At 50.5% G+C, this 15,637-nt stretch overlaps 10 protein-coding genes across 10 annotated transcripts; 3 read left to right on the top strand and 7 right to left on the bottom strand.

Annotated features, from left to right (window-relative positions):
• Nucleotides 1–78: 78 nt before the first annotated feature.
• HG536_0A07550 (uncharacterized protein) lies at nucleotides 79–2,472 on the bottom strand (the record flags this gene model as incomplete). Its single annotated transcript, XM_037281720.1, has 1 exon — nucleotides 79–2,472. The coding sequence occupies one exon, from the start codon at nucleotides 2,470–2,472 to the stop codon at nucleotides 79–81; it is 2,394 nt and encodes a 797-aa protein (XP_037137615.1).
• Nucleotides 2,473–2,910: 438 nt separating this feature from the next.
• On the bottom strand, nucleotides 2,911–3,600 carry MGE1 (mitochondrial nucleotide exchange factor MGE1; the record flags this gene model as incomplete). Its single annotated transcript, XM_037281719.1, has 1 exon — nucleotides 2,911–3,600. One exon carries the CDS (start codon nucleotides 3,598–3,600, stop codon nucleotides 2,911–2,913), a length of 690 nt encoding a protein of 229 aa, XP_037137614.1.
• A 207-nt stretch (nucleotides 3,601–3,807) lies between these two features.
• Nucleotides 3,808–5,364, bottom strand: MKK1 (mitogen-activated protein kinase kinase MKK1; the record flags this gene model as incomplete). Its single annotated transcript, XM_037281718.1, has 1 exon — nucleotides 3,808–5,364. The coding sequence occupies one exon, from the start codon at nucleotides 5,362–5,364 to the stop codon at nucleotides 3,808–3,810; it is 1,557 nt and encodes a 518-aa protein (XP_037137613.1).
• Nucleotides 5,365–6,039: 675 nt separating this feature from the next.
• On the bottom strand, nucleotides 6,040–7,464 carry WTM1 (transcriptional modulator; the record flags this gene model as incomplete). The annotated part of the gene is made up of 1 exon (XM_037281717.1): nucleotides 6,040–7,464. The coding sequence occupies one exon, from the start codon at nucleotides 7,462–7,464 to the stop codon at nucleotides 6,040–6,042; it is 1,425 nt and encodes a 474-aa protein (XP_037137612.1).
• Nucleotides 7,465–7,875: 411 nt separating this feature from the next.
• SPP1 (Spp1p) lies at nucleotides 7,876–8,916 on the bottom strand (the record flags this gene model as incomplete). The annotated part of the gene is made up of 1 exon (XM_037281716.1): nucleotides 7,876–8,916. One exon carries the CDS (start codon nucleotides 8,914–8,916, stop codon nucleotides 7,876–7,878), a length of 1,041 nt encoding a protein of 346 aa, XP_037137611.1.
• A 124-nt stretch (nucleotides 8,917–9,040) lies between these two features.
• On the top strand, nucleotides 9,041–9,967 carry MCP1 (Mcp1p; the record flags this gene model as incomplete). Its single annotated transcript, XM_037281715.1, has 1 exon — nucleotides 9,041–9,967. The coding sequence occupies one exon, from the start codon at nucleotides 9,041–9,043 to the stop codon at nucleotides 9,965–9,967; it is 927 nt and encodes a 308-aa protein (XP_037137610.1).
• A 63-nt stretch (nucleotides 9,968–10,030) lies between these two features.
• On the bottom strand, nucleotides 10,031–13,255 carry HG536_0A07490 (uncharacterized protein; the record flags this gene model as incomplete). Its single annotated transcript, XM_037281714.1, has 1 exon — nucleotides 10,031–13,255. One exon carries the CDS (start codon nucleotides 13,253–13,255, stop codon nucleotides 10,031–10,033), a length of 3,225 nt encoding a protein of 1,074 aa, XP_037137609.1.
• A 430-nt stretch (nucleotides 13,256–13,685) lies between these two features.
• On the top strand, nucleotides 13,686–14,150 carry ISU2 (putative iron-binding protein ISU2; the record flags this gene model as incomplete). The annotated part of the gene is made up of 1 exon (XM_037281713.1): nucleotides 13,686–14,150. The coding sequence occupies one exon, from the start codon at nucleotides 13,686–13,688 to the stop codon at nucleotides 14,148–14,150; it is 465 nt and encodes a 154-aa protein (XP_037137608.1).
• Nucleotides 14,151–14,313: 163 nt separating this feature from the next.
• Nucleotides 14,314–14,751, top strand: RPB8 (DNA-directed RNA polymerase core subunit RPB8; the record flags this gene model as incomplete). The annotated part of the gene is made up of 1 exon (XM_037281712.1): nucleotides 14,314–14,751. The coding sequence occupies one exon, from the start codon at nucleotides 14,314–14,316 to the stop codon at nucleotides 14,749–14,751; it is 438 nt and encodes a 145-aa protein (XP_037137607.1).
• A 33-nt stretch (nucleotides 14,752–14,784) lies between these two features.
• DSC3 (Dsc3p) lies at nucleotides 14,785–15,624 on the bottom strand (the record flags this gene model as incomplete). Its single annotated transcript, XM_037281711.1, has 1 exon — nucleotides 14,785–15,624. One exon carries the CDS (start codon nucleotides 15,622–15,624, stop codon nucleotides 14,785–14,787), a length of 840 nt encoding a protein of 279 aa, XP_037137606.1.
• Between the last annotated feature and the right edge of the window lie 13 nt (nucleotides 15,625–15,637).

Genomic DNA, 15,637 nt, shown 5'->3' with positions numbered 1-15,637 from the left:
TAATGCAATTTACATATTGAGAAAATCATTCTTTGGGTATATCGATAAGAGCGGTATATATCTGACATACACATGCTATTAGATCCTCATGCTTCTCCTTTTGAAGAAGTCGACCACTTTCTTGGCGGTGGATTGGTCGTTCTGCGGACGTGGTTGTGCAGCGGGAGCGCTCTCCGGTATGTTGGCGACCATCACAGATTGCCTGTAGATTTTGGTGCTTGACCGGGTTCGTCTTGAAGCAACAGATCTGTTACCCTTGGGCTCCTCAGGTTCACTAGTCGTTGTCTGTCTAATTGACGACGATTGTTTCCTCGTAGTGGTCGGCGGCGACGCTATCTTTGATTCGTTTGTGTCTAAACTGGATTTGGAAGTTTCGTAAGTAGAATAAAAGGACAAAAAACTGAATCGTTTCCTATTGTCAGGTTTCTTTTCCATTACAGTTCTTTTTGATATCTCAGTATGATCATCTTTACTATTCACCTCTTCCTCAGTCACTGTACTACACGTCTTCTCGACAACAACTCCGCTGTAGCGACGACTATGTCTTGCTTCGTCATTCCCGGTTTCTTGCATCTGGTCATTTATACCTTTGGTCAGGCCTCCTGTGTCATTCTGAGACTTGATTAAGTCTCCCGAAACGCTTTGAAGGTCCAACGAAGGCTTGCTGGCAGAAAACGATTTACGGGATATCATCCGGGGTGATTGGTTGCCCGAAGGTGCCACTGATGATGGTTCGATCTGCAGTGATGGAGTCGAGTCAAACGAAGATCCTGCTGCGGGCTGGTTTTGCGCTTCCCCACTTGCCAGCATGGATGGGTAAGGCAGTGACGTTTCAGCCGCCGAAGCGCTTGATCCAGGGTGGTAAGAAGTTGGTCTAGGTTTTCTGTGGTGAGCGGCAAAATGATGATATTGGTTCGCAGTATGGTTCGTCTTTGACCTGATGTTCTGAGAATCTTTGTTGATTGATGTTGCTAATGTATGCAATTCATTGCTCTTTGGCTCGGTTTTGGACGTGTGACCTTTAGCTGGACTGGTCTCTACAATGGTGCTGTCTTTATTCATTAATGACGAGGTGTTTCCTGAGGTCCCCGAATGTGTGTTTGATCTTTGTACGATGAATGCTGGTGTATTTCGATTCTTATGCGGATGGTTCTTCTTGCTCAGGCTGATGTAAACTTCTTGTTGCATGTTATGCTCTCGCTCAGCATCGACAACTGCCTGCAATGCAATAGATGCAGCAGAATTACTTCTACTATGCCTATTCATGCCTCTTACTGGTGATCGCCGCAGCTCAGGTGACGGAGGCGAAGGCTTGGTGATAACATGAGATTGTGATTCCTGCGGTGGTGCCGGTAGATTTACTAACGCTGAGTCGATAACCAATGAATCTCTCTTATCGCTCTTGGATCCCGTGGATGAGGTGGAACAGTTCGAACGCGGCCTCGATGAGTGTTGAGATTTCATCTTTGGAGGTCTGAAGACTTGGTTTGACAACATTGTCCTATCCCATTCTTCCGGCGTTATTGATAAGAAGGGCAGATGCGGCCTGACCCATTCATGTTTCTCGATGTTCCTCATAGATATTCTCTTCTTCGGGTCTGGACATAGGATTCTCCTCAGCAAGTCCCTTGGCAAAGGAGTAACATATTCTGGAAATTTGAGAGGCGTGCGAGTAATGTAATGGTATAATTTGGCGATATCATTGCCGTCTGGGTTTTTTGGGTCGTCATCCCAAGGCAAGTATCCAGCAAGCATGGCGTAAAGTATCACCCCACATGACCATATATCTGCCTTACGGGCTTCGTACGGCTTCGAGCTGACCACCAGCTCCGGAGCCGCATAACATGGAGACCCGCAGGACGTCTTCATTAGTTCGTTGTGGGCAAAGAATTCGTTGACGAATCCAAAATCGGTAATCACAAGATTCTCGTGCTTATCGAGCAAGAGGTTCTCCAGTTTCAAATCTCGATGAACCAGTCCCTTGGCATGCATATAATGCACACCGCTAACCAATTGCACAAACAACCGACACGCTACCCCCTCCTTCAGTCTCCTTTTCTTCTGGATGTATTTGTAAAATTCTCCGCCCGATGCGTATTCCAACACAATCCCGATATACTTCGAGTTCTGTAGAACTTCTTCCAGCCTGACAATGTTTGGATGCGACAAATGCTTCAACGCGTTGATCTCTCTGTAGATCTTGATTTCTTTCTCCGAGTTCTTAGGTATAGTATCACGCCTCACAAGTTTAATCGCCACCTGTTTCGGGACCTCATTCGGCGAGTTGGAAGCATGTTTCGACCATCCCAACTTCACTCTGCCAAATTCTCCTTCTCCCAGCGTAGATCCCAAGATATACGGCCCAAACGTGACATGTCTCCTCCTGTGTCTTGAACCTTCCGTTCCTCTGAGATCCGACAGTCCGACAGCCTCGCCACCATAGTAAGTGTGTCGCTGTGGGATAGATGCCATTGCAGCGACGAATCACACCACCAACTCTATGTCTAAGCGAAAGATCTTCGCACTTCCGCAACTCAGAACCTGCAAAAACCCTCTAAAACTTTGATCCGATAGCCAGCCCACTTTTGTAGCAACCCCGCGATCGATGCGACACTCCAATACCCCTCCAGCTCTCGACTAAATGCCAGAAGCTTCTGTTTACTCTCCAGATCTTCATTCCCATCTCAATCTTATACCAGAAACACGGTATTCTAGCTTTTACCCTGTTAGGACATGCCCAGTTTAGAGCTGTTTACGTCACGTGAAGTTTCAAACATATAAGCTCTAAGATTCTAATGGTGTCAATGGCCTGGATTAGGCGCGATTTGGGCGCTCTGGCGGGCTTTGAGTCAGTATATACACGATATATCTCATTAGGTCGTTCGGCGGTGGTCGCGCGGCCGGTCCCGATCACTCTGGGGACTTGACGATGCCGACCTTGGCGGGCCTGATGACTCTGTCGTTGAGGGTGAAGCCGACCTGCTGGACGTGGAACACGGTCCCCGGTTCCTTGTCAGGTTGTGGGAGCTCGAAGGTCGCCTCGTGCTTGTTGGGGTCGAACTGTTCGCCGATGGGATCGAGTTTCTCGATACCGTGCTTTTTCAGAGTCTTTTCGAAGACGTCCCTGGTCATTCTGACACCGGTGTAGAGGTCGCTGATCTCCTGGTTCTTGGCGGAATCCGGCTCCTTGAACGCACTTAGCGCGTGTCCGAAGTTGTCGACCGACTCCAGTAGGTCTTTGGCGAATCTCTGCAAGGCAAAGTCCTTCGCTTTCTGGATATCCTTCTTGGTGACTTCCTGCAGGTTTCTAAAGTCGGCAACCGATCTCAGTAGTCTGTCTTTTAGCTCAGCAGCCTCTTTGGTTTTCTTCTCGACCTGGCTCTCCAACTCTTTGATCTTTTTCTGCTCCTCCGTGAGCTTCTCCCCTTCAGGCTTCCTGACTTCCTCAGTTCCGGCTTCAGGCTCCTTCTTCAGCTCATCAGAGTAAAATCGCAAACCCACCGTTCTGCCGGCACCGGGGGTCGCTAGAGGCCTGCAGACCACGCGGCCGGTGGCAATCGATCTTGGCGCAACTCTGGTCACCCTGGCAAAAGCTCTCATTCTCTCAGATATCACTATCTGCCGTGCTGAGTGGTGGAATATCCGTGGAGGGCTCTAAAGTTTGCTCAACTTTAAAGCTCTCCAAGACCAGTCACAGAGAACGAGTTAAGCATAACCGTAAGTAGCGATTCCTGGCAGAGTTATACCAGTGAATATACAATTATAGTCCTGTTTAGATGCTAATCGCCGGGATGGAACGCCGCCTTCCTAGCTATATGTGTGCAGTTCGTCATCATTCTTGTCCCAGCAACTTCTGATGAATTTCTCCATGTTAACCTTCTTCTTCATTTGACCTTGAACCCATGGATGTCGTATCATCTGTCTGGGAGATGGACGCTCGCGGGGGTCTTTCTTCAGACAGTATTCGATAAACGACTTGAAGGCTCTGCTCCAGCTCACTTTGAGCTCAGGCTCGTCCTTCAGTTCTGGTGTGAACGTGAGGATCAGGGTCAGCAATTCGATCGGGGCAATGTTGGCGGTCATTCGGCCCGAGCCGAAGGGGAAACATCCCTGTGCCACCTCGAGCAACGTTAGCCCAAGAGACCACACGTCGCAGGTCACGCTGTAGGGTTGGCCTTGAATTCTTTCCGGGGCCATGTAGAAAGAAGTCCCAGTGAATGTGGTCGCCAGCGAGTTGACTGCTTCGCCGCTGACGCCGAAATCGCACAGCTTCACTTGTCCCTTGTCATTGAGCAGGATGTTCTGTGGCTTGATGTCTCGATGAATGATTTTCCTCTCGTGCAGGTACGACAGGCCCCGCAGCACCGCCTCTGCTATCTTCCCCAGGACTTTCTCGCTGACTCTGCCACCGCGGCTGATCAGATTCTTGTAGACGGCGTCCAGCGATCTGCCGCCCATGTACTCCATGGCGATGTAGATAGTTGAATTCTCCTCGTCCGAGAACATCCCGTAATACTTCACGATTGATTCCGATTCGAAACTCTTGTTAAACTGCAACTCTCTGAAAATCTGCTTCTGATATTCGGGATCGCTGTTCAAAGTGTTGATCGTCTTCAAGGCAAACACTTTGGAGCCCGTCTTGAGTTTGCATTTGGCGACCGAACCACCGGCGCCTTCGCCTAGCATCCCTAAAGTGACTATCTCGTCTTTCAGCTGCGGGTATTCCCAGCTCGCCTCATCTAGCTCGTCCACATCCTTCCCCATCAGCGGGACTGACTTCGGCACCGGTGGCTTCTTGACAGGACTCGCGTCTCGACTACTATGCTCATAGGCAGATATCAGAGTTGATGGGTACGAGTCGATAGATGCGTTGAAATCCTTCCTGAGGTAGGGTACCGACACATTTGTGCCGGGCCTCGTTGGAGATTCCTGATTTTCCAGGTTCATGTTGGGGGATACGGTTCCGCTTGCAGGGTCATCCGAGTTCAACTGTAGCTTGTGTAAAGAGTCCGATACGGAGCTCAGGTTCTCGCCTGATGATTTGCCCTGCGACTGCTTTATCTCCGTAAGCACCAAAGGCGGCAGGGGCGGCGGAACTGGTCTCTTCTTTACATTTTTCACAGGACCCGATGGTGAAGTCGAGTAGTTTCGTTGCTGGCTGGCGTACGTCAATGTGGCATCCGAAGATGCTGAGTTCATGGATGAGGTGCTTTCCAAGGGCTGTTTGTTAGTACAATCGCCCTCCACATCTTTTCCTCCGATGCCAGAGGCTGCATTGTTGTTTCTCAACAAGGGCGGGAGAGTCAATTTCGGTGATTTGTCATTGCGTCTCGCTGATCCAGGGGGTTTGAATAACGAAGCCATTTTTCTCACAGCCTGGTGGTTTCAATGGCACTTAAAATCGAGACTGAGGTTTTTTGCTGATTTACCACGCAGAAAACGGAGCAATGGGAGTCAAACGTTGGACAATTGATGATATTTCGAATTTAGTTTACACGAGAGCATAGAAGCCATGAACGGCAGGCATACCTCTCATAACACTGCTCATCATCAAGGTCTCGTAGATACCTGCCAGTTTGTTCTTACCTGGCACTAGTTACAACAAGTGCGGGTAACTGTTAGGCTAGAAAAGACTGTATTAAAGAGAGAATCCACGGTTACAGGACCTGGTTAGTGCTAGATTCATTGTATTGAGGTGTGCTAACGATTGCAGAGATTGGAAGCACGTTGGAGTTTTTAGCAGGGAGGAGCCGTCTTGTTGTCTCATTTTAATGCGAGCTTGTGACGATTTCGGGCTCAAGTTCGGAATCTCGAAGAGAATCTTTGAATAATAATACCCTAGATGATTGGATTATCTTATATTTATGTAAGAATGTTCGATATCGGCCGTCTTCCAAGCTTATTGTAGGGCACTCATCTTAATTTGTATTAATTATTTGCTCCAGTTTTAAATACTTCCTGTTGAGCACAAAACATTAAATTACGGGATCCCCGTTGAAAACCATAAACAGCGTTAACTTCTATACAACCTGAGATTTACTAATGTTCGTTAAACGCATCAGCTTGCGGTTCGGCCTTCTCTGATTTCTTCTTCTCGTCATTGTCGTCGTCTCTGCCGGTAAAGGCCTTGTACACGGTAATCAGACTGTCTTGATCCACTACACCCACAAGATCATCGATAACCGGATGATATGCTACAGTATTTCTCTTACCGTTTGCACCGATTGATCTTCTGCTACCTCCTGTGTGCAGGAACTTCAGGCATTGGCTCTGCAAGACGTCTGCTTTGGCGATGTCCATATCCACGGTGTCGGCGTTCTCGTCCCCATACTCAGAGAAGAAGTAGTCCAAGTCCCATTGGTAGACGTTGCCGCTACCACCGACGGTCAGAAACTCTGACGACGAAGTATACGAAAATTGCACATCCACAACCGAGTCCCCACCCGAGTGATAGAAATTGATTAGTTCATTCTGCTCGGGGTCCTGACCGTGCTGCCTGTTTGTGTAATCAGTAGTGGCTGCCACGACTGCACGTACGTCCCATACCTTGACGATACCTGTGTCGGTACCGGTGGCGAACAAGGTGTCAACGACGGGCGAAACGTCGAAGGACAGGATTCTGCCGTGGTTGGGGTCCTTCAGGTCCCACAGTGGTTTGCCCTCGGTTCTGGTATCCCAAAACCGCAATACATTGTCGTCCGAGCACGTTGCAAACAGATGATTGTCGAAAAATCTCACCGTGTGTGTCACCGTGGCTGGGATATTTATCTTGCGAAGCACCTCGCCTGGGGTTCCCGAGTTATCCACTATCTTCACAATGCTCTCCTCCTCCTTGCCATTCGACTGGCATTTTACCAGCGTCTCAAAATCATCAGACAGGGCAAAATCAGAAACGCTCAGCTCTTCCGGGCTCGTGTAGGAGTGGATGCTCGAAAAACTGGTGCCAGGACCCATTATCTCCTGCATGATGTGAACGGGCACCTTGATGCCATTGCGGAACCACGCCAGCGACCCATTTTTCGACATCGCCAAGAGGTTGCTGTCCCCGGGACCGCTCCCAAGATACGCCAACTTTGTCACGCTCTCGCCAAGAAACGTCCACTTAGCGGTTGGCACCTCCTCCTGAGCTCTCACGAACGCATCGCCGTAGTCCGGATCGGGCAACGTCTTTCCCGCATCCTCGTCCGATCTCTCGTAAAACGCCCCCAATGGCAGCTCACAGTCGATCTCGTATATGTCGCTGCCCTGAGAATACAGTACACTAGTGCTCAAGAGCCCCTTCTTCTTGTCTGGTATAACTTTGTCTGAAAATGTCAGTCTCTTCTCCGACTTCAATGCATCGTCCACTCTGCTGCTGAACTTTGGTCTAACGCTCGAGATATGCTGATACAGGAATGGCACCGTTTTCTTCCAGATTTTGTACTCTTCGTTCCTAACTTTGTTTTTCTTAATATCACTGGTCATCTTCACCAACTCAATGGTTTCTTCCAACTCACTAACAATCCAGTCTGCTCGTTATAAAGCTCACCAGCGAATTCAACGAGTTCCTTTATAGAGATACTTTCACGAGCCCCTCTCCCCTGATGAGCTTATATCGTAATATGAGCTGATCAACAGCCATAATTTTTCACTGTCGCCGTAAACGATGGTTAAGCAGCATATCACGCCACATAGATAGGCAGTTAGCGAGTGTCGGGTGCAGCTGGAGCGGCGTCGTATCGCTGGAGCTGGCTGTATTGGGCGAGCTAGTCCCTGTGTCGCGTAGGATTTGACGCAGCGGGTGCTGGCGTACGAGAGGAAGCCATGCGGGAGCGTTAGTTGTGCATTCTTGATAAAACTTTAACTGCATGGCGTTGCCATATGTCTTGTCGGGAATCAATTCTTGTGAAGAAGTGAACGCTCGTAGAATTGAATCATCAGTTGTTCCTTGCGGGTGCTGATCAGCAGGCGTAGCCGATCCTGATGGGCTTGCAACGAGCGCAACTGATTGGTTAGCTGTTCTGCGGCGATCGAAGACCAATCTGCATGTTTGTTGCAGTTGAGCTTAGTGCACACGCCGCGTATCGTCGAGGTTGTGCCATCAAACTGGGCGACAATTTCGTCTGCGGCGCAGGGTACGGCCTCCCAGTGCGCGCAATACCCACATATGGTCTTCTTCTGTTTCTTGCCGCTGGTTTTCTTCCTCTGGCGACCGCCTTCTTTGTCGCGAGCTAGCGAGTCGCCCTTCGCTGCAAGTAGCTTGCTGTTCACGTCGTCGAGCCATTGTCTGTAAGTCCTGAGGGACTCCAAGGTGCTGCTGATGTTGGGGATGGTCTGTTCTTGCAGCTCTTTCTGATTGTTCTGAAGCTCCTGCAGCCTTTGGTCCTCGCACACTATCCTGTCGTACAGCGAAGGATCGCCTTGCCTCACTGCCTCCTCGTCGGCGAAGGGATGCTGGCCGAACGCCTGAAAATCCTGCGACGAGCCTCCCAGGCATCCGAGCATCTGCTTGACCAGCAGTTCCTGCTCGCTTCGAGTGTGTCCCTTGACTTGCAGCCGCTCTAGCGCCTGCTTCATGTACTGCTCGCCGTGTTCCTCGCAGCAGTACTTGCTGGCATCCCGGCAGGGCTTGAAGCAACCGCTCAAACGACACTTGCGTTTCCAGATCGTCCTTCGTTCTTCAACCTGGCCAGCAGCCGCCCTTGACGACGGGCCAGTGATCCCAGCTTGGCAGTACGGACAGTAGAACGAAAACACAAGCTCCTTGTACTTCTCAGGAATCCTCAAGCACGAGAAGTGGAACCAATCATCGCAGCCATCGCAGCCGACCATCAACTCTCCGGAATCGGTCTTCTTGCAGATACAGTACACCTCTTCGCCACTTATAGGCGACTTCTTGCGAGCCGTGTAAGGAGGACACCATTCTGGTAGCGACATTGACTCTGGTGCTGCCTTTACCGAAGCTTCTTATATGTTTCGGTTGTATTGTAGCCTTATTAGTATGGTTGGCATCGGGTTCAAGTATTCCCACTTCTAGCACTTCTTCGCTCCACAGATAACAATGAGTTCGCCAAGACATGATCCTATATCGCTGAAAGAGATTCCTCCAGAGCCTATCGAAGACGGGAAAGCACCAGAGATCAGGAAAGAACCAAAGAAATTGTTTGGTATACCGATTTATCCTGTATCGAACCGGTCGGTAGTACTGGGACTACGGAGAGTGCAAAAATATTCGACGATTCCAATTGCATTGTACTTTCCACTACATGCCGTCAACACGCTAGTTGTGCCTGCTCTATCCCCCGGGTCCCTTCCGGACGATGTTCTGATGATGGTGAGAGAGCTTCTACCGTCCTTCACAACGAAACTGCTGGTTGCATCGATTGCACTGCATTTGGGTAGTGGTGCAGTGCTGAGGATATGGCAAACATGGAAACAGTACGTGGGAAGTGGAAAGAAAGGCCACCGCCGCCATCACCGCAAGGAGAAACAGCTGAGAGTAACCGACGCGGCGGAACGGGACTCGCAGAGACTCATTGGCCTCACTGGAGGACTTTCAGGCTACTTTGTTGGTTTCAACAGGCGCTTTAGCACATCTCCGCAGGTTCTGAGTGGGTACATCTTGCTACCTGCGTTGGGCTATCATATGGCAATCATGAAGTTTATACCAGACTCGCCTGGCTTTTATGTTGATGTCGACTTCAGTTTCGTTAAGTGGATTCTTCAGAATGACGATTGGAGGATCAAGTGGCTTGCAGGCATCATTCCCCTGTCGCTGCTGATTTACTCTGGCACTTATCACATTGTTGCTGGTGCCTGCCAGTACTTACAGATCAGAAGTTTACAAGCAAGAAGACAGTGGTCTAACGTCCTGTTCGCGTTGACTCTCAGCGGCCTGGTTGCAGTTTACCGATTGAGCAAATGGAGCCCAACGCTGGCTGGCTCGACGCAGTACAGAAAGATTTTCGAGAAGATTCATTTACTATAGTAGGGAGTACACTTGTATCATCGGAATGTTTATTTATGTTTAGTTACTGTCTTTGGTGAGACATTAGTCGTTTGTGAAAGAAGCGTTGGGCTTCTTCGGCGGGCGCTCCATCTTGAGATCGTTCAGTAGTTTATCATAGCTTTGCTTCACGGTGTCATCCGTATTCGCGTCATAATTTTGGTCGGCTGCACCAACGTCGGTAGTGGCAATCGTAGCCGCGGATTTTGGGAAATGGCTAGGTTTTAGTGGACCGCCGTAGATGCTCTCCAATTCAACTTGATCGCTGTTAACGCTCTTAATGAGGTCGTCAATGGATTCAATCCCTTTTGCCTTGATAATGGCGTCTCGCAGCTCAGCCCCTGACGGTATCTTGGCCAGCAGCTTGGGCTGCCCTGAGGTCCTGAGTTCCGTAGAGCTGGATGACGAGGATGCTAAGGATGGCGGGGAAGTTGCCTGTGCCGAATCAGTCGACGTTTGACTTCCGACTAAAGTTCTGGTTTCACTCTCTGGATAAATTGATCTTTGCTGTTGAACGAAGAATCCCCACTTATGCAGCTCACCTTCTTCTTCTTCCTGCCTCTTGCTCAAAGTAAACGTAGCGGATGCATCTTCACGCACCAGGGGTTTTCCAGTGGTAACATCGATGATCCTGCCAGAGTCTGTTGCCATGATGTGAGGCCTCTGACTGAACTCATGATCCGCTGAGCTCGGATTCGAAACTGCATTTTCTGGGCCGACGTGCTTCAAGGATGGTAAAGTAATACAGCTTGAGCCCAAAAGTTGTGAGAGATGAGGTATGTTGGAAAAAATCTCCAGAATGTTCGCCAAATTCTTTTCCAGTAAAAGCAGCCGCACAAGATTTTCCTTCTCCTGTAAGAGCAGCCCGCCTGAACTCCTCTTTTCGAACATTTCATCAATAGTTGAATGGACTTTATGGTGTAGTTTCGTTAATTTTTCTAAGTATTTCTTAGTCAAATATCTTTTTGTTGCATCGCCCTTCATCAGTTCCTTGTTCTCCAATCTTTCCAGCATATCTTCAGCAGTTTCAGTCATGAGGCTGCCATCGAAGAGCAATTCATCTTGTGACGAAGCGTCATCCAGGTGAAAGTTGGAATCCATGATCCTGTTCATGTTACGCACCAACATCAGGGCTATTCTCGATTTGATCTCATCAGAGACATTCTCATAGTCGAAATCCAAAGCAACCAAATTGGGTGAGTCCCTAACGAAAGCATAAAGTGTCACGGAAAGCGCGTTCCTTAAAAAGGTTCTCAGTTTTTGACCTTCCGCATCTCCATCATCAGCTGCTTCTGTCGTATTGTTTTGAGAAATCATAGATACGTGAGTCAAAGATTTGCATTTGCCAAGAATACTGCAAACTAGTGAAATGTCTTTGAAGCTGAGTCCATTACAATCGAGATGGATACGATTCAGTCTGGCAAACCTCGGGATATATTTGAGCATATATGGCAGTACATCAGGAAACACTTGCGGCGAATTGCTTAAATCCAAAAACTTCAAATTTGGCAATGTCGACAAGTATTTAAGAATCAGAGCCATGTCATAGGAAGTAGAAATGTTTGTACTGTTCAGCGTGAAGTACTCCAGATTCTCCAGCTGCAAAGCAGAAAGTTTACCCACAATTGTCTTCACAGAGTTAGATAAATCGTTAAAGGAAAGATCAACCCCTTGAACTAAAGTCTCTGAGACCCAAATGAATAAGAATTTTAAAAGTTCGTCGCTTATCTCTGAGGTAGCGAGACCCAGCTTCAATGGCACGACGAGGTTTTCTCGGTGACCGAATGCATCCAGGAGGTTTTGGAAAACTTCAACCGGCAACCTACTAAATTTGATACCGTTGAGCAACAGTTCGTCCAAGTGCCGACCGGTTCTTTTCCTGAGCACTTCGGAAAATAACGACCAATCCATGTTTTCACGATGACAGTCCTCAGAAGAGTCAGGCCTCAGTTTTGTCTGCGAGATATCCAATTTAGTGATTGATTTGTTAACCAGCAGAAACTTACAAAGCACTTTCCAGCCATTTTGATCAATGCTGACATTCCTCAGGCCCAGTTTTTCGAGTGACGTTGAATTCACGAGGGAGATCATAACGATTCTGAACATTTCTGCCGTCAGTGCCACTTTATCAAAGATAACGGTATTTATCGGAACCACTGAGATGAAATCGCAGAACGATAGGATATCAATTAGGGTAGGCTTGGGATTCAGAAATTTCAAAGTATGCAATGGTGCAGTCTTCCCTTTCACCTGTCGCAGGGTAGAAGGGATAGGCAAGATTTCTCGCAAGTGACAGCATCTTGTGTAGACGACATCGAGAGTGATCTCTGCCTCCTTCGACTGCGAGTTTGGTTCCTGCTCAAAGTGATATTCATGCATGTGGATAGGTTTGTCGATCGACAGTTTGGCAACTTTGGTATCAATCTCGGGGTGCGGTACGGGCGCGGCTTTGGTATGTGCCGCTGGTGCCGCATTATTCTTGAAATTGGCTACTTCCTGAGCTATCCTTTGCGCCGCATAATGTGCTTCCTGCTGGTGCTTCAGGGACTCCTTGGCGGCCCTCTTGAATTCCTCGAGCGCCACTTTATACTCTCTGGAGTCCTTCGTTATGGGAGGTACCGCGCTGCTCACAGACCCACCGCCGTTGGTGGTAATTCCCTGCGAGATCGACGGCACTTCGCTGATCATATCGTGCGGAACCGCCACATTACCGATGCGCGGTTTCCGCGAGGGCAGCTGCTGCGCGGGATCCGACCGGAACTCGTCGACGGCAAAAGTGACCCGCTTCAGCTGCAACCGCGACAGCTCCTGGATCGGCAGCTCGGCAGCCCGAGCCGGCTTCCTATTGAGCACTATGCGCTCGGGCGACGGCGCCTCCGGAGGGGGCGCCTGAGGTCTCACCTCGGGAGAACTCGGTTCCTTCAACGTCGGGCTCCCGCCCCGCTTCCCAAACAGCGACCCAAACAGCGACTTCTTCGACCGCTCACCCAACGAGTTGCTCCGCTTCAGCTCGGACGTCGTCACCGACAGCGACCGGCTCTTGCCCTGCCGGGGCCGCGGCCCCGGCCCCGACTGCTCCTGCGCCGCCACCTCAGGCGGCGACTCCACGCCGCCCTGCGACAGCGCTGCGTTCGAGATAGACCGAGACCTGGCTCTGCGTCCGCCGCTGCTGCTGCCGCCATTGCCGCCGCCACTACCGCTGCCACCGCCGCTCTTCCTCTTCCCCCGGTACAACCAGTCCGTAGAGATGTCCACCGCGGTTCCCTGCATCGTTGGTCCGCTGCCAGCTGCGTTACAAGAGTGGTCAACGGCGGTTAAAAAGGCAGATCCCCCCTCTTATTCGCAGCATCTGCCCACCTGGCTCGTTACCCGCCCGTTACCCGCCGTCCGTCTTACACCCGTTACCCGGCCCCTGTTACCCGACCTCCGACTCGGCCGCCGACTCGGCCGTCTAACCGCACCCAGTTCGCCGTGAGGAGCAACTTCCGTCTGGACTCTGCCTGGGCTGCTGCCTGCACCGGTCTGGCTTATGTCCGGTGACTAAGCGGAGATGAACCGGCCATATATAGGGTGCACAGTCAAATTCACACATGCTAGCAACCCAAGAGCATACTTAATAGCACTGGGACCAGTAGGATATTGGGTTGGTTTGGTTTAGTTCACTTCTCTAGGACAGATCAGCGCATCACAGAAGAGGAAAATGTTTTCTAGATTGTTCAGACCGAGCGTGACAGCAGCTAGAGGCCGTGGTATTGAGGTGAGCAGGAGACTGTATCATCCGAAGGTGATCGACCATTACACAAACCCTAGAAATGTGGGATCGCTGGATAAGACGCTGCCCAACGTTGGGACCGGGCTTGTGGGCGCGCCAGCGTGTGGGGACGTGATGAAATTGCAGATTCAGGTGGACGATGCGGGAGTGATCGAGAACGTGAAGTTTAAGACGTTTGGGTGCGGGTCTGCAATTGCGTCTTCTTCGTATATGACGGAGCTGGTGCGTGGCAAGACGCTGGAGGACGCGGCCAAGATCAAGAACACGGAGATTGCGAAGGAGCTGAGTCTGCCACCGGTGAAGCTGCATTGCTCGATGCTGGCGGAGGACGCGATCAAGGCGGCGATCAAGGACTACCAGAAGAAGCGCAAGACGGCAACGGTGCTGCGCTGACGAGGGCGAGAACTTGCATTGTGATGGCATATCTCTCTAGTTTGTGTTTGTAGAAGGCGTCGTCGGAGGTGACGTTTTTGTGTGTAATAAAGCTAGGCATTAAAAATTTGAGCTTTTAGATGGCTAGAAGAGGTGGTTTCGAGAGGTTGGTGCTGGTGAAAGGATGTCGAGCACGCTGTTTGACGATGTGTTTACCGTGACGGAGGTGGACCCCGGTCGGTACAACAAGGTGTCGCGGATTGAGGCGACTTCGACGACACAGGAGCAGTGTAAGCTGTCGCTCGATGTGAACACGGATCTGTTCCCGGTGCAGACGCAGGAACAGCTGACGGTGACGATTGCGTCGTCGCTGACGGGGGAGGAGGCCGGGAACGGTGCTGCCGGGACCAGGAGCTGGAGACCTCCGCCTCCTGGGGAGCGGTCGCTTGCCGATGACTACGACTACGTGATGTACGGGATGGCGTACAAGTTTGAAGAGGTGAGCAAGGACCTCATCGCCGTGTACTACTCGTTTGGCGGACTGCTGATGAGACTGGAGGGCAATTACAGGACTCTGAACAACGTGAAGCAGGAGAATGCATACCTTCTGATCCGCCGCTGATCCGCGTTTGTAGCTACGTATGAGATTTGTACATTAAAAACTCCGCACGATGTTGAACATGATGTTGACGATGATCCCGGCAAAGATGGACATTTTCTGTCGCTTGTTGAACAGGCCGTTCATCTTCATCAGCAGGAGGCCGAACACCCCGAGGAAAAACCCGATGCAGATCCCGATCAGAAGGTCTCGGTTGTGCTTGTAGTTCGCAATGGGTGCCGAGTTGAAGCCGCCGGCACCGGGGGCGTTTAGATCGTTGTTCCGAGCGTCGCTCTCCATCCACTGCTCCTCCAACTGTCGCAGATCGCGCGGCTGGCTGTTGGCCATTTCTTCTTCAAGATCACCGTACGCAGAGCGGAACTGCTGCCTCAGCAGCTCTATCTCTTGCTCAGAGAAGCCGACTGCCCGCAGCCTGTCGAACCCGATCGCCTGGGTCGTGGTCCCCTCGCTCGAGGGCGCGATGTCGTCCAGCGAGTCCTCATTGGCCACTTGTTCCCGGGTCAACCTCTCTGTACCCACAATGCAATGGATGTAGAAGCGGTTCTCGTCTTCTCCGCTCCGCTGCTGTTGCTGCATAAAATATCGATTCAGCTCTTCGGAAAGGTCCGTATGTGTATTCAGCATCGCACCGCCGTGAATAAACCGCAGTCTTCTCATCGAAGTCTCATCGCTTCGAAACTCCCGACACTTTTCTCGCAGCCAATGTGTGTTAATTGAGCTGTAGGGTACCTGTGTGATATCTAGAGGCAGATCATGGATGCTGACATCCGAGAACCGAATAACCAAGTACCGACTGCGGGAGGTTCCAGTTTCCGCCCCTCTGGCGTTGTATAAAGGCAGTAATGGCTCTTGAGACATGCTTAACCCTGTCCTCATAGCCGTTGAGCCC

Source organism: Torulaspora globosa, chromosome 1 (genome assembly GCF_014133895.1).
Source record: "Torulaspora globosa chromosome 1, complete sequence".
NCBI lineage: Eukaryota > Fungi > Ascomycota > Saccharomycetes > Saccharomycetales > Saccharomycetaceae > Torulaspora > Torulaspora globosa.
The sequence above is the reverse complement of the archived record's forward strand: the minus strand, read 5'-3'. Positions and strand labels throughout refer to the sequence as shown.